Source organism: Sorex fumeus, unplaced genomic scaffold, assembly GCF_029834395.1.
Source record: "Sorex fumeus unplaced genomic scaffold, SorFum_2.1 ptg000131l, whole genome shotgun sequence".
NCBI lineage: Eukaryota > Metazoa > Chordata > Mammalia > Eulipotyphla > Soricidae > Sorex > Sorex fumeus.
The window spans coordinates 27621031-27646011 of record NW_026606188.1 but is presented as its reverse complement, the minus strand read 5'-3'; the positions used below and the strand labels follow the sequence as shown (position 1 = coordinate 27646011).

The 24981-nt window shown below is 42.6% G+C and overlaps 1 protein-coding gene across 5 annotated transcripts in view; it reads right to left on the bottom strand.

Moving 5' to 3' along the window:
• The window catches only part of PTBP2 (polypyrimidine tract binding protein 2), an 80683-nt gene extending 57869 nt beyond the window's left edge, over positions 1–22814 (bottom strand). For 3 of the 5 annotated variants that reach the window (XM_056139037.1, XM_056139038.1, XM_056139040.1), the window contains exons 1-2: positions 22630–22814; positions 21144–21174 (exon numbers count right to left, since the gene is read on the bottom strand). In XM_056139037.1, coding sequence (XP_055995012.1) covers positions 21144–21174; positions 22630–22637 — 39 coding nt within the window. In that variant the 5' untranslated portion in view covers positions 22638–22814. Of the gene's footprint in view, positions 1–20761; positions 20899–21143; positions 21175–22629 lie in introns of those variants that run through there. The other 2 variants (XM_056139039.1, XM_056139041.1) reach the window with 2 other exon arrangements.
• Positions 22815–24981: the final 2167 nt, after the last annotated feature.

Genomic DNA, 24981 nt, shown 5'->3' with positions numbered 1-24981 from the left:
ATGTAATGATTTCCCATAAGTAAAGTAAGTAAGTAAAGGCCCTCCCGTTGATCATCGATTTGCTCGAGCGGGCCCAGTAACGTCTCCATTGGAGACTTTGTTGTTACTATGTCTGGCATATCGAATACTCTCGGTAGCTTGCTGGGCTCTCCGAGAGGGGCGGAGGAATCGAACTCGGGTTGGCCATGTTGGCTGCATGCAAGGCAGACGCCCTACCCGCTGTGCTATAAAACCACACCTGTTAGAATAGCAATTATCAAAAAGAAAAAAAATCAGCACTGACAAGCTAGTGAATAAAGAAATTCCTTTATGCATTGCTGCTGGAAATGTACATCAGTAAAGTCACTATTGAAAGCAGTATGGGGATTCTTCAAAAAAAAGTTTAGCTATTTTGAGATCCAGCAATCCCACTTTCCAGTGTTCAAGGAAAAGTAATCAGTATTTCCAAAACACACACACCCCTTTATTTCTGCATTATTTAGAATAGCTGAGATATGAAAACAAATTCTCCATTAATAGGTCAGTAAATCAAAAACTGATATATGTATAAACTCAAATCTATGTTGATATGTATAATAGATATACGAACATTATTAGCAATAAAAAAATATCTTGCTCTTTTTAACATGGATCACCCTTGAGAATTATGCTAAGTGATGTAAGTCACAGAAAAACACACTGTATTATCTCACATGAGAAACATCTTAGGGAGCAGAGAAAAAGTACTGCAAGTAAGGCGTTTGCCTTGCATGTGGCAGACAAGTTCAATCCCTGGCACCGCAGAGTCCAGGAGTGATCTGTGTGCAGAGTCAAGAGTAATCCTTGAGAATAGCCAGATGTGTCCACCTCCATTACACACCCCAAATAGAAGCATAACTCCTGTGCACCTTTAGGTGAGGCCAGAAACCAAACAAAATTATTTTAGACACAGAAACAGGGAGGTGGGGAAGGTGGACAAAATAGTGAAGGTGATCAAAAGTTACTGTGTAGCAATAAACTATTCCTGGGGCTGTAATATGCACTACAGTGACTACACTTAATATAGTAATAATATACTATTAATAGTATACTGAATAGACTGAAGCAGCTAATCTCAAAATTCTAACTATATAGAGTGATGTTACCTTATTCTGGACATCATTTCACAATATATAGCAAGTCCTATTATACACTTAAAACTAAAAGTTACCTAACAAAACTATTTCAATGGAGAAAAAAAGAAAAAAATCCTAAACTTCAAAAATTACTGCCAGGGTCAGAGAAGTTCAAAGAGCTCATACTTTGAATGCAGAAGGCCCACATTCACTCCCCAGCAACACATGATCCATCTGGCAAAGTTAGTGTAGCCAAAAACACTGTTGCTAAAGGTAGTCACTGTTCTTAACCTTCAGTGCTTATTAAAAACAATAAAATGAGTACAGCATCTAGTTTAAAGTGGACAGAAAAAGCAATAAATTTTGTGAGGCACAAAAATTAAAGACTTGTGTTAATCTGATACAAATCTGCTCCCCACTCCCCCAAACAACTTATATAGTGCAGATACAATCAAAAGCCAGACATTCTCCAGGAAACTTAACTGATTTAAAATATATAAATTAAACCACAGGAAAATTTCGAAGAACAAAATTGCTAAATTTGTTCTACTTTCAAGACTTACAATGATGCTCCACCAAATTAAGGCACTGCAGTAGTTACAGGAATAAACAACAGTACAGAGAGCAGATACAAAGTTCCACATAAACATATATGTGTAGAACTTCCCAGCTGACACTTAAAATCAGTGGGAAAGTTAAAAACTATTCCATTGATAAAGTTCTAAATTTGTTACCAAAACAGGGGAGGGGAAGGGGCCTCATTGAACTTTTACCACACCCTATACCAAAATTAAATTTCAGGCAAATAGGTCCTAAACGTATAAGTTAAATATTTAAAATAAAATTAGAACTACATGTAAGATCTTGAGTTAAAGAAGGATTTCTCAGAGTACAGGTGAGAGGAATATGGGATTAAGAAGGCTGTTTTGCATACAGTTGATCACATTTTATCCTGGCACCACATGGTTCTTGTACCCATACACCACCGAGGAGTGCCCACTGAAGACATAGCCAGGAGCAGCACCAGCCAGGAGTGCCCACTGATCACACAGCCAGAAGCAGCCCCCAGCACTGCTGTGCGTGGCCCAAAGCCTTCTTCCACAAAAAAAAAAAAAAAGCTTAAATATAAAAATGATTGTAAAATTTCTAACTTCTATTATGGTAAAAAAAAAAGTGCTAGTTGTCTTTGGCACATATTAATAAAACCTTTGCTCAATATATTAAAAATAAATTATATATATTAATCCACCAGACTCCTCGCCAGGCTATTTTCACATGGGGCGCCCCAGAGGGAGGCGGGTGAGAGCCTTCCCCGCCCCAAGAGACCCAGCCCTAGCAGCCAACCTCCACTATCCAACCACCACCATACTCCAGGCTGCTTTCCACATGCTCAGGCCAAGCCTCACATATGAGTGAACATATTCCTGGACACATCATAAGACACTCCCTACCCATTTTCCATAAATACCACACCATATTTGATAGGGTTCAGACAGCAGGCAACAAATCATTGAGGGAAATATATATGTGTGTGTGTGTATATATAAATATATATATATACATATATATATATATGCCTGTCGGAGAGCCTGGCAAGCTACCGAGAGTATCCCACCTGCATGGCAGAGCCTGGCAAAGCTACCTGTGGCGTATTCAATATGCCAAAAACAGTAACAATAATGGTTCTCATTTCCCTGACCCCGAAAGAGCCTCCAATACGGCAGTGTTGAGAAAGGCGAGTAAGGAGAGGCTGCTACAATCTCAGGGCGGGGACATTACTGGCGCCCACTTGAGTAAATCAATGAACAACGGGATGATAGTGATACAGTGATATATATTAATATGATAAACAAAATATTAAAGTTTCTAGGAATCAGTAACACAGAAACCACATTACAAAGAAAATAGTCCATACAAGGAGGCATTTACAAAGAAACACAAGTAGATAGCAAAGAAAATGTTATACGTAATAACTAGAGAATTAAAACAAACAAGGTACTATCCACAAGTACGTCAGATTGACAATGGTTAAATATTTCAACAATAATCAAACATCAGAGAGGATATATAAAAGAAACACATTGCTATGCTGCTAATGAAGTATGAATTCACATGACCACTTAAGAAAGCAATACACTAATAATATTAAAAATAGATGGGTACAGAGCAAAAAAGAGTACAAGTAGGGTGTTTGCCTTGCACGTGGCTGACTCAGGTTTGATCCCTGGCATCCCATACAGTACCCCAACCAGTGCCAGAAGTGATCCCTGTGTGCACAGTCGGGGGTAAGGCCTTAGCACTGCTGGTGTGCCCCAAAACACACACACACACACACACACACACACACACACACACAGAAATTGAAAGTAGACAAACTTTGTAATCCAATGGTGTCATTGCTACAGAAACTTGAACTTGCCTTGATAACACTGACATATGAACAAAAATATTCAAAGAAGCTATGTTAAACAAGTACATATAACCTCTGTATCTGTCAACAAAGGTATTATGTCATATATTTACATAACCGTATACTACTTAGGTGATAAAAATTAATATTACTTTTTTAAAGTACCAAAAGGGCAAGTCACAGAACACATGTAGCTAATAAGTAAAAAAATCAAAACAAACCAACTCTACTATTAAATATTTTAGTATGTCATATATTGCCTAAGACTCAAAAATATAAGGGACAAAGAGAGCACAGGGATATCTGCCTTGCATGCATCTAGCCCAAGTTCAATCCCCAGCACTACATGTGGTTCCCAAAGCACCAGAATGATCCCAGAGTACATTAGGAGTAAGCCCAGAGCACCAAAATTTATAGGAACCGAAAATACCAATTTCAAGATAGAAGAAATCCGAATGGCAAAAAGGCACATGAGAAAATGCTCTACATCACTAATCATCAGAGAGATGCAGATCAAAACAACAATGAGATATCATTTCACACCACAGAGACTGGCCCACATCCACAAGAACAAAAGCAACAGGTGCTGGCGCGGATGTGGCGAGAAAGGGACCCTCCTTGACTGCTGGTGGGAATGCAGGCTGGTCCAACCCTTTTGGAAAACAGTATGGACGATTCTCAAAAAATTAGAATTCGATCTCCCATTTGACCCAGCTATAGCACTCCTGGGAATATATCCCAGAGAGGCAAAAATGTATAGTCGAAGTGACATCTGCAATTGTTTGTTCATTGCAGCACTCTTTACAATAGCCAAAATCTGGAAAAAACCTGAGTGCCCGAGAACAGATGACTGGTTAAAGAAGCTTTGGTACATTTACACAAAGGAGTACTATGTAGCTGTTAGAAAAGATGAAGTTATGAAATTTACATACAAGTGGTACTACATGGAAAGTATCATGTTAAGCGAAATGAGTCAGAAAGAGCGGGATAGACACAGAAAGATTGCATTCATCTGGGGAACATAAAGCAACAAAACGGGAGACTAACACCCAGGAAGGGCTCAGATTAGTACCAGGGATTTTGCTCCATGACTTGAAGGCCAGCCACATGTGCTAGGTGAGAAGGAAGCTCAGATAGAGAAGAGAGCACCAAATAAAGGGTGTTGTGAAGATCCTCCCAGGGTGGGAGAGACATGCTAAAAGTGGTCTATAGACCAAACATGACTGCCACTCAATGCCTCTCTGGCAAAACACAGTACCCAAAAGAAGAGAGAGAGAACAGGGAGGAATGCCCTGCCACAGCGGCAGGGTGGGACGGGGGGTGGGGGGGGGGTGGGAGGGATGCTAGGACCCGTGGTGGGGGAGGATGGGCACTGGTGGAGGGATGGGTACTTGATCATTGTATAACTGAAACCCAAGCACAAAAATTTATAAGTCTATAAGTGTACTTCATGGTGTTTCACTAATAAAAAAAATGATAAAAAAAAATAAAAAATAAAAATAAAAATCCAAAAAAAAAAAAAAGATTGATAGTATGTACCTGGGGTGAAAGTAGGGAGACGTGCATAGAGAGTATAGGGTATAAACGATTACGTCCCTTTCAAAATTCCTTTATTGAAGCCCTACTATATGGTGTTACTTGGAGACCAGGATTTAGGAAGGCAGAGTTAGATGAGGTCCAACTCCTTATCCCCAAGGATTTACTTTAAAAGGTTAAAGGGAATACTCCATAGACCCTTCTCAACACCAAAGAAACTTCACACTAAGCCCTACTTTTTTTCCTTTTCAATTATACCTTAGTTAAATCTAAAACTTCAGATGTGATATTCTATTATTTTTTAGTGCTCACCGTTATGACTTTAAAATATAATCTTATCTGATTTATTTTGAACTTAACATTTCCACAAGAAGACTGCCAGTGTCTAAAAGAAATGTGAATAACACATGTAATCTTCTAAGTTTTCCACTGGACTTGTTTTTAAAAGCTGAAAGAGGGCTAGAGCAATAGTACAGCGGGGAGAGCATTTGCCTTGCATGCGGCTAACCTGCATTCGATTTCCGACATTCCATATGGTCCCCCAAGCACCACCAGGAGTGATTCCTGAGTGCAGAGCCAGGAGTAACCCCTGAGCATTGCTGGGTGTGACCCAAAAAGCAAACAAATAAATAAATAAATGTAGAAAGAAAAAGGTAATACTAATATTTAAGCCAAATTATTACAGCATGTGATAGTATAAAACTATACTCAGAGACAGTAGAGTTTTATATTATCACATGCTGTAATAATTTGGCCAGGTCAGACAGTACTTCGGTAAGGCACTGCCTTGCACCTGCCAGGCCCAGGTTCAAACCCCAATCCCAAGCACCCCTTATGCCCTCTCCCTCCCATAGCCCACCAGGAATGACCCCTGAGCATAGAGCCAGGATTAAGACTTCAGCACAGCCAGATATGACCTAAAAACAAAACAAAAAAGAAAGACCTGTACATCTTAAAAAATCTGTATTTTACAATCATAAAAGATCAATTTAGACTAGTTACATGTCAAGTGCTCAATAACCACATGACTAATGATGAACACAAGGAGCTTAGTGCAAAACAATGCTTAAAACTCCCATTAATTCTACTTTAAAAAAATTTTTTTTATTGAATCCGACACACCATTTGGTCGGTAAACAGCACCTGGCCCAGACAAGGTCAGACCTAAATACCTGAAGAACCTGCCATCAAGTAGTCATCAATACATTGGCTCGACTCTTCACACGCTACCTGTCTGAATGCAAGGTTCCGTATGAATGGAAAACCAGCAGAACTGTACTACTGTACAAGAAAGGGGCATCCACGACATTGGCAACTATTACCCGATCTGCCTGTTGTCTGTCGTCTACAAGCTGTTCACTAGAGTCATCCTGAATAGGATTGGCAGAACACTAGATGAAGGACAACCATGCGAGCAAGCCGAATTACCAAAAGGGTTCAGCACAATTGACCATATCCACATGGTAACCAATCTCATTGAGGTTTCTCGGGAGTTCAAGATGCAGCTCTGTCTAAAGTTCATTTCATTGATTTAAAGGCCTTTGATTCTGATGAGACTGAAACATTCATCAAAGCCCTAGCCAATCGAGGCATTCAAACTCAATACATCAGGATCCTCTGTGAGCTGTATTACAGATTCACTACCAGGATCTCACCATTCTTCAAAGAAGTGATCATCCATGTCAAGAGTGGGGTTCTGCAGGGTGAAACGATTTCACCAAAACTCTTCAGTGCCACCCTCGAAAATGACTGGAATGGGAAGGAATGGGAGTGAAGATAAAGGGTCGGCAACTACACCACCTCTGCTTCACTGATGACATCATTCTAATACATTAGCCAAGCAGCACAAATACTGGTCGACTTCAACCGTGAGTGTGGAAAGATCGGACTCCAGCTGAATCTCACAAAGACAATGTTTACGAGAAACAGTCTCATTCCTGACATTCCATTCACTCTCAATGGAATGACCATCAACGAATGCAACAGTTATGTGTACCTAGGTCGAGAAGTCAACATGATGAATGACTTGGCACCTGAGTTGCGCAGGAGGAAGAGAGTGGCTTGGAATGCCTTCAAGAGCTTTGAAGAAATAGCTAAGAGGACAAAGAACCTCTGGTTCTGGGAACATCTCTTTGATTTCACTGTTTTTTCCTGCATTAACATATGCCTTAGAGACCTCGGCCCTATGAAAACAGGATGAGAAAGCTATTCGGGTCACCCAAAGAGGAATCAAAAGAGCTATGCTTGGAGTATTACGTTTCACTCAAATGAGAGAAAGAATCCAGAGTTCTGACCTCTGTCGATGGTCAAGAATCAGGGACACTGTCTCATTTGCCAAGGGGTCGAAAATCAGATGGGCTGGACACGTAATGAGGTTTGGAGACGACCGCTGAACTAGAGCCATTACCGACTGGATTCCACGGGACGTGAAAAGATTGGGTGGCCGCTCACCTACGAGATGGTCAGACTTCTTCGTCAAGACCCTGAACGATCAGTTTGAGGCTCTTCACATTCCAAGAACGAGCAGACGTCATTGGGCTACACTAGCATGTGACAGGGACGAATGGAGATGTTACTGGTGCCCGCTGGAGCAAATCGGTGAATAATGGGATGCCAAGTGATCAAGAGATTGAATCATCTTGAGATAAAGTTAGAAAGTTGTTCATGATTGGGTTTCAGTCATCCAATACTCAACCCCCTTCACTAATGTACATTTCCCATCACCATTGTCACCAGTTCCCAACACCCCCTCTCCCAACCTATCTCTATGACAGGCACTTTTCCTCTCCTGGCAGGCTTGGGGACTCTATGGTATGCTAGGGGTCCAATTCAGGCTGGCTGCAAGACAAGCACACTACCAGCATTGCATGGGCCTCTGACACATTACCAGAAGCAACTGCTGAGCACCACTGGCAGGGCCCCCAAAATGAAATCCTAAAAAAAATTTTTAAAAAAATGAAGACAGACACTCTCCAAGAGCCATTAAATATCTTGAGTTTACCTACTGATTGACATCTATTGCTGCTGATGAAGAATTTGGATCAAGAAACCTATATTCTGACTTTATATTTGAATCACCAATTTCCTGAATGTCCATAATTTAAAACTCTAATGTAAATATAAATTCTAATGTCAATTCTATTATAAACTTAAATGCCAAGGCAAGCATTACGTAGCATCTTAAGAAAAATTCAAAGCAGACTTGCTCTTCAAGCCTGAATTCTCCCTTTGAAATGTATCTTATCTGTACCTCTGCTAGCTTGCTTGTTCTTTTAAGCTTGTATTCTCTTGACCACATATTCCTTTCCTTCTCCCTAAGTTTTATTCAATAAAACAATCTTGCTTCAGGGACCCAAGCAATAATACAGCAGGTAGAATGCTTTGCTTTGCACGTTGCTGACTGGTGTTTGATCCTGAGTCCCTTATGGTCCCTCCAGCAAACCAAGAGTGATCCTAGCACAGAACCAGGAGGATAAGCCCTAAGCACTGCCAGGTGCCTAAATAAGAAACCTCATAATTCACGAAAAACAAATATTAAACACCCAGTTTTAATAAACTCTTAAAAATTGGGCATATAAACACCCAAATTTAAAGTTTAATTGCAATGACATAAAACCAGTAAAAGTGAATTTAACAGTCATTTTAAAATCTGAATTTGAATCCAGCAATTTGTAACATCTTCAAAATGCTAGTGAGTTGCAATTTGAAAAAAGCTAACAGCTTAGTTTAACAAAGAGATTAAGTGAATTAATCTTTAATTAATTAACCTCTGAAATAATCGTGATGTTATCTGGAAACAGGTGATGAGGTCTAACTCCTAACCCCCAAAAATTTACTTTAAAGGGTTAAAAGGAACACTTCAATTAATCATGTAAGTGAATTAACATAGTCACTTAATAGTCCTGTAGTATTCTAAGGAATATTATAAATTAAAGAAAAATTAAATAAATTGATTTCCATTAATTGTCCAGTTCCAAAGACTTCCTTTAGCTAATATGTACTGAAGAGAACTTACTAATTTTATTTTAAAATTAAAATCAATATACACAAAAGTTAACTACAGTGAGTACTATGTTGTATTATTCATGCATGCATGCATTTCTATATTTCCAAGCCACTATTTTTCAAGAATTTCATCATGACAAAATGGTATGAGTAAAGAAACTCCTAGAACCAATTACAAATATAAAAAGCTATTTTAAAGACCCAGCCCCAGCAGGCAACCTCCACTATCCAACCACCACCACGCTCCAGGCTGCTTTCCGGACACTCGGAGAAAAAACCTCACACAGGAATGAAGTCCCACGGAACCCAAATAATGCAGAACTCTGTAACCTTAGAATCTGGGCTCAACAGGACCTGGGAGCAGAGATCCTTTGCCTGCTTCCCCCAGTATCCAGTGACCCAGGGGTCACACCCACAAGCTACTCCCTGCTGGCGCCAGATAATCTCATCAGTCACCTTCCAGAACTCATTGGCTGTTTCTCCCAGAAGGGAGCATAAAATGAGGCTACCATAACTATGCCACAGGACTCACTGACAGCTGTTTTCACTTGGGGCACCCCAGAGAGGGGTGGGTGAGGGCCCTCCCCGTCCCAAGAGACCCAGTCCTGGCAGCCAACCTCCACAATCCAACCACCGCCATGCTCCAGGCTGCTTTCTGGATACATCACAGGACACTTCCATTTTTCGTAATTACCACACAATATTTAATGAGGTTCAGACAGTAAGCAACAAATATGACTCTCGGAGAGCCGGGCAAACTACAGAGAGTATCCTGCCCGCATGGGCAGAGCCTGGCAAACTCCCCATGGATATTCGATATGCTATAAACAGTAATGATAACAGATCTCATTCCCCTGGCCCTGAAAGAGACTCCAATCATTGGGAAAGACGAGTAAGGAGAAGCTGCTAAAATCTCAGGGCTGGGAGGAACAGAGACTGGCGCCTGCTCGAGTAAATCGACAAACAACGGGATGACAGTGATACAGTAATTTTAAAGGCATGCAATGAGGTAGGATGAGGCAGAGAGAGAGTACAGTAGGCAAGGTGCCTTGTCTTGCACAAGCTGGGCCCATGTTCAATCCCTGGCACCCCATATGGTCCCCCAAGCCCCTAGCAGGAGTTATTCCTGAGTTCAGAGAAAGAAATAGACCTTGAGCAATGCCGAATGTGGCCCACCCATTTCAAAAATAATAGAAATAAATAAAAACAACAAGCCCCATACTAAAAATTCATAAATTTTGTTTTACTGTAATTGGCTAATCTTCTCTCCCATGTGGAATCTAATAAAATCAATGAAAACTGAGTAACATTAAATATTTAAGGTTAATGAAAAATATTCTGTAGTATAAATTAACATAAACTGTGCACTTAAGTTTGTGGAAAATACTTTTATGTATAAACACACTTAAACTCCAAGATAATATTTCCAATCTTAAGGCTGAACAGGAGTGATGCCTAAGAGCAGAGATGAGAATAAACCCTGAGCACCACCGGGCTTGGCCCAAAAATAAATAAAAAATAAATCTTATCCAATTCAAATATAAATTATAGTTTGTTAATCTTAGCTGATTAGGTTTTAAAGTTTTATAAAACCCAGAAATGGCTTTCCCTATACAATTACAGAAAACAAATTAGTAACATATTCACATTGTGGCTTTCATAAATTTTGTTTTATTTTGGAGCCATATCCAGCAGTATTCTGGCATTACACCCACCTAAGTCAGTATCCCTATAGTGCTGTGAGGATCCCAAGTAGCTCAAGGATCAAATCTGGGTTCTAAGAGCAAAAGTGTGCTCAGCAGTCTTTTCAGCAATCTCCCCAGCCCTTTCATAAATATTTTTAACTGTGTATCATTTGATACATTTTCATTTCTATTTTAAATATTTCCAAAGTTGATAGCAAATTGGAATCAGACTAAATGCCCATCAATGTAGGAAGCATTGTGGTGTGTCTAGCAGGTATTATGAAAAAAAGCAGCACTGTAGCACTGTCATCCCGTTGTTCATGGATTTGCTCGAGCGGACACCAGTAACGTCTCCACTGTGAGACTTATTGTTACTGTTTTTGGCATATCGAATACACCACAGGAAGCTTGCCAGGCTCTGCCGTACAGACGGGATATTCTCGGTATCCTGTGGGGCTCTCCGAGAGGGCGAGTTGGCAACAACATCTGTCACCCCATTGATCACCAGGGTTGACTCTACTGATCTGGCTGGCTGGGCGGGTGTCTCCTTCCTCCCTCACGGCTCCAGGTGCGTCCCCCTGGAACGCACCTGGAAGTTGCATGCTTGGTCGAAGAGGATGGCCTTCCCCAAACAGAGACGAACCAGTCTTTGGTCGAGGGTATACAAGCACCTGCGCTCCCCTGCTAGAACCTCCAAACAAGCTCTCAAGATGAAAAAAGTATACCTATTAAAATGCAGAGGATACATTTTAATTTTTTAAGTAAGACTTATTTCTAATTACTATCTGTCCCACTGGGCTGGAGTCATAGCACAGTGGGTAGGACATTTGTCTTGCATGCCGCTGACCCAGCCAACCCGAGTTCGATTCCTCCACCCCTCTCGGAGAGCCCAGCAAGCTACTGAGAGTATCTCGCCAGCACAGCAAAGCCTGGCAAGCTACCCGTGACATATTCGATATGGCAAACACAGTAACAACAAGTCTCACAATGTTACTGGGCCTGCTCAAGCAAATCAATAAACAAGGAGAGGACAGTGACAGTGACAGTGATCTGTCCCACTGAAACAAATCAAAAAATCACAAAACACATACAACAACGGTTTTCAAGACCACTAGATTTAAGATAATGATAAATAATGATTCATGAAACAGAAAATAAAAGAGGCTGAGTCTCTGACAACCCAAATTTACTCCCTTGGGAAAAAAAAGTGCAGGTCATGAAATAGTTTAGAAAAAGGCTCAACTTCACACACTTCCTAATTTTAAAACAAGCAGACTTCAAGAACAGCAAATCGGGGCTGGCGTGAAGCACAATAGGCAGGGTGTTTGCCTTGCATGTGGCCCATCCGGGTTCAACCAGCATCCCATATGGTCCTCCGAGCACCGCCTGGAGGAATTCCTGAGTGCATGAGCCAGGAGTGACCCAAAAAGCAAAAAAAAAAAAAAAAAAAAAAAAAAAGCAAATTAACATGAGTTTGTAAGTCAGAAAACCAAAGAGCTGAATGCAGACAACTCTAGAAGTCTGCAGGGATCCCCTCCACTTAATATTCAAAGCATATATCAATATAAATACTATAAAAGGTTATTTTCTTAAGATTTAAATCTTCTAAAGATATATAAAATTGAGGGGGGGGAGTCTGAAGACATAGTACAGTAGGCAGGGCGCCTGCCTTGAACAGGTCGACCAGGATCACAATCCCCAGAACCTTTTATTTGTTTTCCCTCAAGCACCACCAGGACCCCAAGCGCAAAGCCAGGCGTAAGCCTTGCACACAGCTGGATGGAACCAAAAAGACATACAAAAAAGAGTGGCTGTTTAAAAAAATAGTACTTTAAAGAATTTGACATATGGTAACAGCAAAATTTATGGTAACAATAGTATATAGGACAAGGGATAAAAGAAGCATTCCAATATTACTATAGTATATAAAACTCTTTGAGCTATCAGGCTAGTAAATTAGAAATGTATGCAATAAATCCGTAAACAGTTATCAACAAAGCAGTTAGAGCTAATCTGCAAACCAAAGAAAATGGAATTTAAAAAATCTCAGGTAAGGGAAAAAAGAAAACAAGATAAAGTTAAAAACTAAAAATGCACCTTTAAAAATAAATCACATTAAAAGCATATGGTCTGAAAACCAAAGTAGAAAGGTGAAGACTAGGTTAAAAAATTCTAAGACCAGAAAGAAAACTCAAAAAGGCTTGAGCACGTGTTTTGGCATAAGACCCCGAGCAGCATCAGAAGCAATCCCTTCCACTTAGAGCCATGACAGTCAAAGCAGCCCCTGATTACTGTGGGTGTAGCCCCAAGACTCCCAAAAGAAGTCAAGCCCCAATTTAAAACTGTCCCCAAAAGTTTAAGACTAAGCACTCTAATAGGTTGCAAATAAAAGAAAGAGGAATACATGATATGGTCTCTATTAAAAGAAACCTGAGATGGCTGTTACTGTAAAGAAAAAGTAAACTGTAAAGCAATAAATGTTAGCAGAAACAAAAATGGTTATTATAACAACAGGGTCAATGCATCAAAAGAATATTTTATTCCTAAACACTCATACTAATTCAAAGTAAACATAAAACATTGGTGGAAATGGAAAGATGAGGAAATGGCTCTGCGGGCTGGTGAGCATGAGGAAGCAACAGGTTGATTCTCAAGCCAGACCAGTCCTGCCTTGAACACCAGGACTGTAAGAACCTAACCATAAGAAGTGGGCACTGCCCCATCTCTCAAAAAATGCATGGATAAACAAATGCATAACTTTAGACAGTTTAAATATTCTTCTCCCAAGAAAAGTAGGTACACAGATCATCTGAATAACACTATCAATAAACATGCCATTTAGAGAATAAAGCTACAAATACCTATTAACATACATGAAGCCAACATGATATATGCTATCTGTACCACAGAACAAGACTAAACAAAGGCTCAAGTCTTATGTCTTCTAACTATAATGGAACTAAAGCAGGTATCAACAAGAACCCCTGGGAATACCCAACAACAAAAAATACCTGCCTTAGAAATGCGGGGGGGGGGGGGGGGGGGGGGGAGGGGCTGGAGTGATAGTACAGCAGGTAGGGTGTTTGCCTTGCACATGGCCAACCCAGCAACCTGGGTTCGATTTCCAGCATCCCATATGATCCCCTGAGCACTGCCAGGAGTAACTCCTGAGTGCAGAGCCAGGAGTAACCCCTTTGCATTGCCGGCTGTGACCCAAAAAGCAAAAAAAAAGAGAAATGCGTCCTGACCCCACAGTAGGGTACTGTCACCAGGCTACCCCAGAGGGGAAAGAGTGCTGTCCCTCTGCCTACTCCCCCTAGTCGGCTCGGTGGCTGCCATACTCCACAGGCCATTAGACAGTCAGGTTTGGGCCCTCAGTGATGAGACAAGTGGGGCCTCACAAGATAGGGGTAGAGCCGGCCCTTTCCTCCTCACCCTAACAAGACCCCAAATCGTTATCCACGAACAGCCTCTCTGGCTCCCGATCAAGCTGCTTAAGGGCCATAATCCCTGAGACTCAAGAACAAATTTTGGAACCCAGTGGCTTTTGGCATAAATGCGTCCAGACCCTGCAATAGGTCACTGTCACCAGGCCACCCCAGGGGGAACAAATCTCAGAACCCAGCAGGTTTTGACAGAAATCCCTCCAGATTTAAGTGTTAAAATTTCAAAATTGAGTGGCCACTACTTCAGCCATGCCACATCATATGTTATTCTTAACCAGCAATAGAAAACAAATTGTCTACTGTTGTCTTTTCAGCAGATCTGAGTGTTGGGGTAAAATACCAAACAATAATGGTGGGTCTGGTGTCAAAATATTGAATAGATCAAAGTAGAGAGAGAGAGTAATGTGGAAATCATCTGCCCCACAGGTAGGGGGAGGGTTTGGGATGGGAGTATACTGGGGTTTTTGGTGGTAGAGAATGGGCACTGGTGAAGGTATGGGTGTTTCATTGTATGACTGAGACTTAAACCCGAAAGCTTTGTAACTGCTCTCATGGTGATTCAATAAATAAAATTATAAAAAAAAAAAAATGAAAAAAAAACCAACCTGCCTTGGCAAGCACGAGGCTGCAGCTCTGATCTCAACACTGCCCACACTCACAAAGTATGGGCCCCACAGCAGTTAGGTTGTGCCCAATCTGACACACCACAGTCAGAAGTGAGTGGGCAAGCATTAACTAAACAGTGCTAACAAGTCCAGTGAGCGCCACAAAATAAGGATTTGTGCGCATCACAACCAAATCTAAGTGTGGGCCCCAGTCTTCACTACAATAAATTAAAGAGAAAACCGGAAACAGCAGAGACCGAAGGAAATGTTCTAAGAATTTGAAAATTTTAAAACATACTTCTCAATCCATGGGTCAAAATATTAACATGTCAAAAAATGAAAAGACGAATATATGTCAAAATCTGTGTTAATGGCATGAAAAAGTGTTTAAATAGAAATATATGAAACTAACAAAATCTGAATTAGGTATCTCAACGACTAGATGATTTCACTCCTATAGAAGATACAACAATACAAATACAAATACAAACAGCCAAATAACAATATAAATAATCAAAGCAAATAAAATGGTAAAACATAACTAAACTGTTATATTTTGTAACTAAAAACATGGTTACCAAAAGGAAACAAGAATACACAGAAGGTCGGTAAGGAAAGTAGTGATGGCACTAGAACTTGGATATTTGGAGTAAGACAAAAATGCTGAGGTGTGAACTGAGCTTTCAAATTTTTAAATAAGATAAACCAATAAATTCTACTAACCATTACCAGTATTTGTAAAATTTCACTGAAATTTAAGACAGGAAAAAAAAGTCAATGACATCAACTTCACAGTTAACAAAGCCCCCCCGCCCCCCAACACACACACACCAAAAAAGACCAAACAAACAGTCAGAGAAATAAGAAATGGTACAAATAAAAAACAGTAAATGAGAAAACTCAGATGAGATCGGGCGCGTTCAGGGTGGTATGGCCATCTCCAATGGAGACGTTACTGGGCCCGCTCGAGCAAATCGATGCTCAACGGGAGGGCCTTTAAATGAGAAAACTCAATAAAACTAACTGCAAGCTGATTTTGACTACCAATAAAAATATTAATCCAGCAGTCAGCAGGGTTTGTTCATATGGGGACCCTGTCCTCCCGTTGTTTATCTATTTGCTGGAGCGGGCCCAGTAACATGAACACACAGATACACAGTCTACCAAAAAAATCTGATGGTGCCAACAAAAAAATTACTTGATCTCAGAACTGGAGCGATCACAGTGGTAAACAGGAACCCCAGTTTGATCCCCAGCACCACATAGTTTACCAAGCATGGCCAGATATAGCCCTGGAGGCCACCAAACTAAAACAGTGTGGCTCAGGTAATCCTCAGAGGGCTCTCATGCCGAAATTCCAGTCAGATTGGCTGAGCACACTTGGGAAACAAGAAAAAGTCATCACATCTAATAATGGGCAAGGATACATGAATATAAAAGCAACATTCAAAAACATTATTTATATACACTAATGGACACTGACTCTCTCAAATCTTTATTGCACTGAAACACACAAAATAGGGATAAATCTTAATCAAGAGATGAAAACTGCATGGTAAAAACTAGCACCCCCTAAAAGGAAGAAATAAACTATAATCATGAGTGGGAAAACTCAATAGTAAGTTGTCAATTTTCCAGAAACTGCTATGCAGATAGACGTTAATTCAAATTACTTCACCAAAGGCCAACCCTGGGGTCAATCCCCAGCATCCCATAAGGTACCCTGGACATCACAAGGAGTAATTCCTGAGTGCAGAGTCAGGAGTAACCCCTGAACTTTGTCATCATCAAGTGTGGCCCAAAAACAAACAAGAGTTGAATGGCTTAACTGCTGTACAGAAATACAAAGTAATACTAAGCAATAAAAAAAGCAAAGGATGATTCCACAACATGAATACCAAAAAATTATGCTCAATTGACAAAAAGGGGTACATGTATAATTATATTCATATAAAATTCTGAAAAAGAGGCCGGTGAGATAATGCAATGGGTAAAATGCTTCTCTTACATGCTACTGACCACTCAGCTCCATACTCAGAATCGCTTACAACTTGTGTACCCCAAGCACTATAAGGGGAGTTTCCCTGAGCAGAGATAGAATTTAATCCTGAGCTACAATTAATAAAATTCTTGGGGGTGGAGCAATAGTACAGTGGGTAGGGCGTTTGCCTTCCACGGCGTAGACCTGGGTTCAATTCCCAGCATCCCATTTGGCCTCACAAGCACCACCAGGAGTAATTCCTGAGTGCAGAGCAGGAGTAAACCCTAAGCCTCACCAGGTGTGACAGAAATAAGTCAAAAAAGTAAATAAATAAAATAAAAATTAAAAAATTCTAAAAAATGAAAACTGATACAAAATGACAAAGTTGGTCTAATAGTTGCTAAGAAAAATGTGGCAGATTTTACCAAAGGACAAAATACCTTTGAAGATGATGGATGTTCACTGTCTTGTTTTTGGTGGTTTCATAGATACATTCATATTTCAAATAACTGCATACCTTAAATATGAGCAGCTTAATTGTAATCCACTGAAACTTTTTAAATGAAAAAAAGTAAGCCCATACATACAGAATAAAATCCTTTGTGTAAGTAAAAAACTTTGTGTAAATATTTTAGGGGAAAAAATGCAGCCAGGGGAAAAAAATGTAACAAAATTAATTGCAAGAGCAGAGGTAAGGCACTTGCCTTGAACTCAGCGAACCACAACTGTGATGTGGGTGGGCTCCCATGGGTGACTTATGTGAAGCAGGGAAGAGAAAGATGGTCACTTTCTCCCCTAATGCCTCTGCTACCCTGGACCCAGGGTTACTGGATTCTTGTCTCGCCTCATAGAAAAGAATTACAAGAGTAAACAAGCAGTGAAGTAAAACAGATTTTATTTAGAGGTTTTGAGAGGAAGAGAGAAAGGGAGAGCAACACACTCAAGGGAGAGTGTGGGGTTTCCCCAAAGGTGAAGAAGCCCTAAAGTGGCCTTTAAGGTGGGTTTTTATATGCAAATTCTCAAGGATGCAGAAGCCTTAGTCTAGAGTTTTTCTGGGGAAGTGGGGGTTGGTCAGGTGTCAAAGGAACAGCTTTGCAGTTTCTGGTGAATCTCCTTCAGGTCTATTTCTTCTACTGTCATCCCTGTAGGGGTCCAGCCCCCACAGGGTCTGTCACAGACTGGTGGACTGGCGCCAGTTAGTTTTCCATGAGGTCAGGGCTGTTGCTCCCCAGGAGATTTACTGCCAATGCTTTGGGAAGGGGCCTTCCCTATCTGCCTGCCTATGTCAACTGGATCCCTGAAATCCCGTATTGTAGGATACTGTAGGATAACATTGGTTTTTCCTTTCTGTCTTGCCACAGGGAGCTTAGGTTTATTGGGTTACACCCATCATAGTGCTCCCAAGGCACTCCCATTCCACTGCTTTGATCTGTAACCTTTTCTTTGTGCACTGCTTCCCCAATGAGTCAATCACCTCTATCTCCTAATCAGACTCTGTTAACTTGTAAATATGCTTTTTTCTTCTCCTTATGTCCTTTAAATAGTTGATTCAGAGCAATGTCCTTTTTGTATAGACACAGCTAGACAGTTAATGCTATGTTTTTGTAACTTGGGAATTAACTGACTGAATAATATTCACTCCGGGGCATCTAAGCCTCAGTTGCCCTTAATTCCTAGCACCCTAAAAGCAGGGTCCCAACGACTGGATGGACCCAGGGCAAGCTGTGAGCTACCCTGGCATCAAAATGGGTCAGGCCAAAGTGCCATAATACTTTAAGAGCATGGTCATGGACAAATTCTGTCATGATCCAAAAAGTAACAACTGGATTAAGACCCTGCTAGGGTGAGGAAAGATTAATCTGGCCTGAGCACTGTAGTCTGGGATTTATGGGGAGATGTCCCCAGAAGAGCCACCCTACAAGCTTAATGTATCTCCTTACTGCGTCCATACAAAAGGACTAATATTAATTAAGATGAATGTTTAAATGGCTATTGGACTAAGGAAAGGAGAAGCGGGACTTATGAGGGATTTCCCCCTGAGCAGATCCCCTGACTGCAGAGGATCAAGAAGGGCATTCATATGTTGATCATGCTACTGGACCTGGGTGTGGTTGCTACCACCAAGGTTTGGAGTGGGTGAGAGACTAGAGAGACCTGGTCAGAGATGGAGCACAGCGTGACTAGCAAGGGGGACAGGAGGAGACAGGAATGAGGGGCATAGTTAGACTGGAATGGGGAGTTTAGTGAGACTGGAACAGGCACATGGGGAGAAAAGAATAGGCAGCACCTGATCAACAACCAGGCTGGCCCTCATTTCCACCTTCATCCGCCCATGGCACCAGCCGTCCCAGGTGAGGAAGTGGCTAGAGACCACCGAATGCAGGCAGCAAGCCAGAGCCCCTTATTCATTTTATTAATACACACCATATGATGCCCTAGCTCTGCCTGAAGTGATCCCTGAATGCAGAGTCAAAAGTAAGCCCAACACCTCCAGATGTGGGCCCTGGCCCCAAAACAAAATTACCTATTCCTAAGAAACGCAAGTAGAAATCAACAATACTTTTTGTTGAACAGGGGTCCATGTACTACTTTCATAAATTTTATACAAAAAAAATTCTTAACCACTATCTTAAAAAATTACGCACAATTTACACTTTTATTTTTTAAGATATCATATAAAATTGTATTAAATAATATCAAAGTGGTCTGAAATTTCTCATGATCATTCTTTTTTCTTAGGGCTTTTAAACCACACCTGGCAATGCTCAGGGGTTACTCCTCTTGGTGCTTAGGGGAAAAAAATGGAATGCTGGGGCTCAAACCAGGGTGAGACACATGCAAGGCAAAAGCCCCAGCCACTGTATTCTCACTCTGTACCCTCATTTTCTAGTATATTCTTCTCTACTAATACAGAAAATTTGTGTAATCCTTCAAACATGTAATCCTTCAAACATACTTGGACATTCAGTATGTGTTTAAAAGTTTTTCCATTTCTCTCTACCTACTCATTTCTCTACAAATGCCTTTCCTCCTCCTCCACTGAAATGGGCCATTCAAGTTGTACATCATTCATTCTTTCACAAAACTTACTTCTAGAGGACATATTTAAATAGTTACTGTAATATCATCATCTTGCTTGCACTGCTGGAGCTATTCCCAATTTCAAATCCTACATCTATCTCAACTTAAAAACACTACCAAAATAAAAAATACCCTCCAATAGTTCTCAATGTTTCTCTCCAATATATGTAATATGAATAATCCTAAATATTAAAACAAGAACCTCATTCACTATACAACCTAAGAACGTCACAGCATTACTGGAATTTTACGAATTCAAAGAAATACTGATTAGTGAGCATCACTGGACTAATAAACAGCTCCTGTCTACTCACACTTATGCAGCCAACAAGTTTTTGGGTACTGGGTTTTTGGCAGATGGTGTGCCAGGTTTGGAAAAGGAAAAAGATGTAATACAAAGAATATCCTAGCAGGACAGACAGGCATGCAAACAAAAGTCATAATATAACAAGAAACTCAAAGATACAAGGATTCGCAGACATAAAAATCCTAAAGATCAAAGCTAATATTTAAAAGATGAACAGTTTGCCATGTTAGAAAAGATTCAACTTCCACTTTAAGGCCTACTTTCCTTTACCAGAAAGTAAAGCAGCTCTGGGAGCCGGAGAGTACAGCAGGTAATGCACGGGCCACTAACTTGGGTGTGATCCTCAGCATCCCATTAAGTTACCCAAGCACTGCAAAGAGCTGCTCCTGAGCACAGAGCCAGAAGTAACCCATGAGCAATGCCCTGCCCAAAAGAAAGAAAACCAGTTCTCGGACTCAAATTTTAAACTGTGTTAACAAGTTTCTTTGCTGTTTATTGTTCAAGGTAGCTGATTTTTAATGTGATTTAATCTGTACAAAATCATTTCCGTATTCATGAAGGTGAAATGTAGTAAAAAAGAATCTTCGATTAGAAAAATTTAGGTCAAATACCTTATCTATCCATTTAAAACCGTAATTTCCACTCAGAAAACTAGGTTATCATTTAAAATCACAAGAGCCATATCTGACAGTTAATTCCGGAGCTCCAATCAAAACAAAACTTTAAAACGTTCTCACAGACTGCAGTTCTGGGGGGAAAAGCATAGTAGTCTATTTAGATTACACTTGGAAAAAAAAACATGGTGATCTATTTAGATTACACTTAGAAAAAAAAAACGTGGTGGCCCATCTAGATTACACTTGGATAATTCAGCTTTTAAAATTAAATAACATTTTACCCTTGGGTTTTGTTGCCTATGTGACAGTTTTCAAGAGCTAACTGAAAAAACTTGTAAAAGCAGATTCAATAATTTCAATTTCAATCTGTTCCTACCTTCACGCCAACTGCAACCTCAGTGACAATTCTGAAAGAAAAAAAAAAGTTTCAACTTTTTACTCTTCTGGTCACACTGGCTCAAACTTTCAGGTTACTTCATTATCATAAATTCTCTACAGTAAGAAAGCAAAACAAAATACAAAGGAGGTTAGAGACACTTCTTTGTACTATTACCGACTAGATTTTCTAGACCTAAGTTGCAGATGTGGGACACCCAAGTATTTCACCATCTCTTCCAACACTAAGAACGGAAAGGAGAAAAACCACTAGCATCTTGCACAAAGCGAGTAGTCCTGCCGATGGGTCATTTCATCTCCACCACGTAAACCTCCCACTAGTAACTTCGGCCAGCTAAGTGCCACAGTCGGGTCCCCAGAAAGCCCGATGCAGGCAGTGGCGTTGATTTCTAGGGGGCCCTGAGCTCGGGGAGCAGTGGGCTCTGGACCTACACTCATCTCTGGGACACCTGAAGCGGGGTGCCTTTGTCACTTGGCTCTGAGGCTCAGGTGGCATCCCTGGGGACTCTGCGTCCAAAGCAGCTCGCGAGGGACTTGAGTGCTGGCCACTGGGCTGCAGGTCAGCTGCGGCTCTCGGCTCCCCGCGCTCGCCCCTTTCCGAGTTGCGGAGCCACGAGCTCGTCCCCGCGTGGGGGGGGGGGGGTCGGTGGGGGGTGGGGGCTGCATCCCCGGTTCGCGCGGCTCGGCCATGCCCCAGAACCTGGGCAGTCCGGGGCCGCCGAGGGGCCCGCGCGGGCCGACTGCTCGAGCTCCGGTCCTTGGCGGTTGGCCTCGGCCCATGTGACTCGATGTCGCCCACAAACACTGGGTTTTGCACCTCGCTTCGGGTCGCGGGCCGGTGGCCCAGCCTGGAACGCCCTCGGGCCCCACAAACGCAGAAGGGGGCGACGCGAGGCGGCCCTCGGAGCCGGTCCCCCGCCCCCACGGCCAGACCCCCGTGACAACAAAGGAGCCTGACATCTGCCCTCCCCCTCCCGGCCGCCGCGCGCGCCCCTCTCCCCCGCATCCCCGCCAGCGCCTGAGGCCCGGCGGTTCGGGGCGGCTCGGGGCGGTTCGGGCGGGTTCGGGAAGGCGCGGGAGGCCCACGGTGCCCACCCCCGCCCCCGCGAGGCGCCGCCACCCCCGGGGCCGGGTCCCCGGTGACGGGGAGAAATGGCTCCTCGCGGCGGCGGGGGCAGGGCCGCGAGAGACGCGGGGGGCTTCCCCCGGCCCCCGCCGCCCCCGCGGGGGTGGCGGCCGCCGAGCCCCGCAGCCTCCCGGGCCGCGGCCCGCTTTCGCGGCGTTTTCGCGAACGCCGAGCCCGCCGGGGCGAGCGAAGGGAGGGGTGTGTGCGACGGGGCGGGGGTTGGGTAACGGCAGCCCAGCCCGGGGAGGGGCCGCCCGCGGGCCTCCAGCCCGGGCCCGAACCGGGCCGCCGGCGGCTCCGACTCCCCGCGCCGCCACCTTTCGCCGGCCCCGTGACCTACCCGTCCATGGCCGAACCGGACAAAGCTTCGCTCCCCAGAACCGAGCCACGCAGCCGGCGAGACACACGAGCGACGAGAAAATGGCGGCCGGGCCCTGACGGAAATTGCCGAAGGTGCCGGGGCGCACGGGGCAGCGCGCGGCAGCGGCGGCGGCGGAAAAAGCCGAGCGCGCCGGCGCCCGGCGGCGGGAGGCGAGCGGCGGGCCGCGAGGACGAGGGGGAGTGGGCGCCGCCGCCGTCGCCGCCTCCGCGCCGCCGCGCGCTGCCGCAGAGCATGGCGCCCCGCTCGCCCGCCGCCGCGCCGCGCCCGGGCCCCGGCTCTCGCCGCGGCCGTGCGTGGGAGCCCTCCCCGCCGCCTCCCCACCCCCCGCCGCGCCCTCCGCGCCCGGGCCCGGCCCGAGGGGCGGCGAGGAGCGCGGCGATGGGGCTCCCCACGTGCCCCTTTGTCATCCACAGCCATCGCCCCCGCGCACGCCCTTGCAAACAAAAAGCCCGTGGAAGCATGCAAGACCCCCGCTTCTTAAAAGGGGTCGTGTTCAAAGCCAGCCGGGCGTGGGCTTCCAGCCGCAGCTCCAGGCCACGTGCAGGACAGGCTGCAGCCTTCGAGGAGCCGAGGAGCCGGTGGGCAACTCGGCCGCCCTAGGTGGTCCAGGTGTCAGATAATAAGCCTCCAGCCGCATGTAGGTGGTCCAGGTGTCAGATAATAAGCCTCCAACCTCATGTAGGTGGCCCAGGTGTCAGATAGCAAGCCTCTCCCCTCCCTCGGGCCATGGAAGGGGAGGTAGGGTTGTGATAGCCATGTGTGGTACACAGTTACATTCAACCAAATGTGCCTTCCGTCTCAGGGACATAGACTATTTTTTTCTCTGTCCCCTCCTCGATACCAATTTAATTGCATCCTTAGGTTTTCTTTCCACGTGTTTTAGCAGAGGCTCAGCCATTTCGGGAAAGTGCTCAGTGAGTAAGTGTGGTGTCATCACCTTTGCCTCTCTTCCACTCTTCGTTCCCAGTCCTAACGCGGGCAGAGCCACAACTCATCCTGCAAAATGAAGAGGAAGGTTCCCTCCATCTCTCCAGAGATCCTTGATATCCACTTTGAGTTTGCCTATATCTCAGATGTTAAAAAAAATGCTGATGTGACTCTGAGAGTGCCAATCCTTAAAAAAGAAAAAGGAAGAAAACTTCCACACCTTCCTTTTGCTTTAACTGTTGATTTATAATATGTAGAGGCCCATCATCAATGATGTTAATAATCATTTTTCACAGATTTGTGGTTTTCACTCAACAGTTAAATATGTATGTTCCCAAAGGGCAGGAACTTTAGCATAATTCTTTATATTCTCCACATTGACTCAATCAATATTGATTGATTGGTTCTTGCTTTATCTTGGCAAAGACAAACTATTCCATGAGGACAACTCTATCCTTAGGTGACAAAAGAAATTAAAAGTATTAACATTAACAAAAAACGAATTTTTTTCTTTGTTTTTCACTTAATAGAGTACAAGACTAAGCACAAAAGTCCAAACAATAATTCAAACCCTCTGTACTCCAAAAAAGATTTAAGGTTATTTACAAGTTAGGCATAGCATACTAGATGAAATAAAGTGCATTAACAGGAATAAAACATAAGGACAAAACATAACAAAAAGTCAGGAAAGAGGCTAATGCAACAATATCTTTAAAAAGCATGTTGATTAAAGTCTGGGTTCAAACTGGAACTCTTTCATTTAGTTGTTGTGTGACATTAGGCATATTCATTAACCTCTCCAGGAAAAGCTTTTCTTTACTGAAAATAATTGGATTTCCTTCAGTGAAAATAGAATTGAAAACAGAACCTCTTCTAGTTGCTTTTTGAGGTCTAATACTTTAGTGTTTGTAAAGCCTCCCTACTTAGTGACAAGCTATAGTAAATACATAGTAAAGGGCTCCTCATTATCATTGTTTTTGTTATTAACCTTTATTGTCCACTTACAAAGGAACTCATCATGAATTTGATTATTAGATTTTTAACAAGCAATAATAATCTCATAAGTATATTTAAGGTTAAACATGTCACTAAAGTAGATTGGCTCATATCTAATGGAATGAATCTGGAAAAATGTCATAGATAAATTTCTAAAACTTTATTGAAAACTAAATTTGTAATATTTTTCTGACTTAACCATGGACTATCTTATTAATCTCAACATTAGTCAATGGCTATCCTTTGTAAGAGATGACACAATTATATCAATGTTTATTGATTCTTAATAAAATAATGTAATAAAAAAGAATTCCTATACAGTATTATTTTCATACCCATATCTTCTTTCAGTCTGATGATTTGTTCATTCCTTTCCAAAGGGTAAAT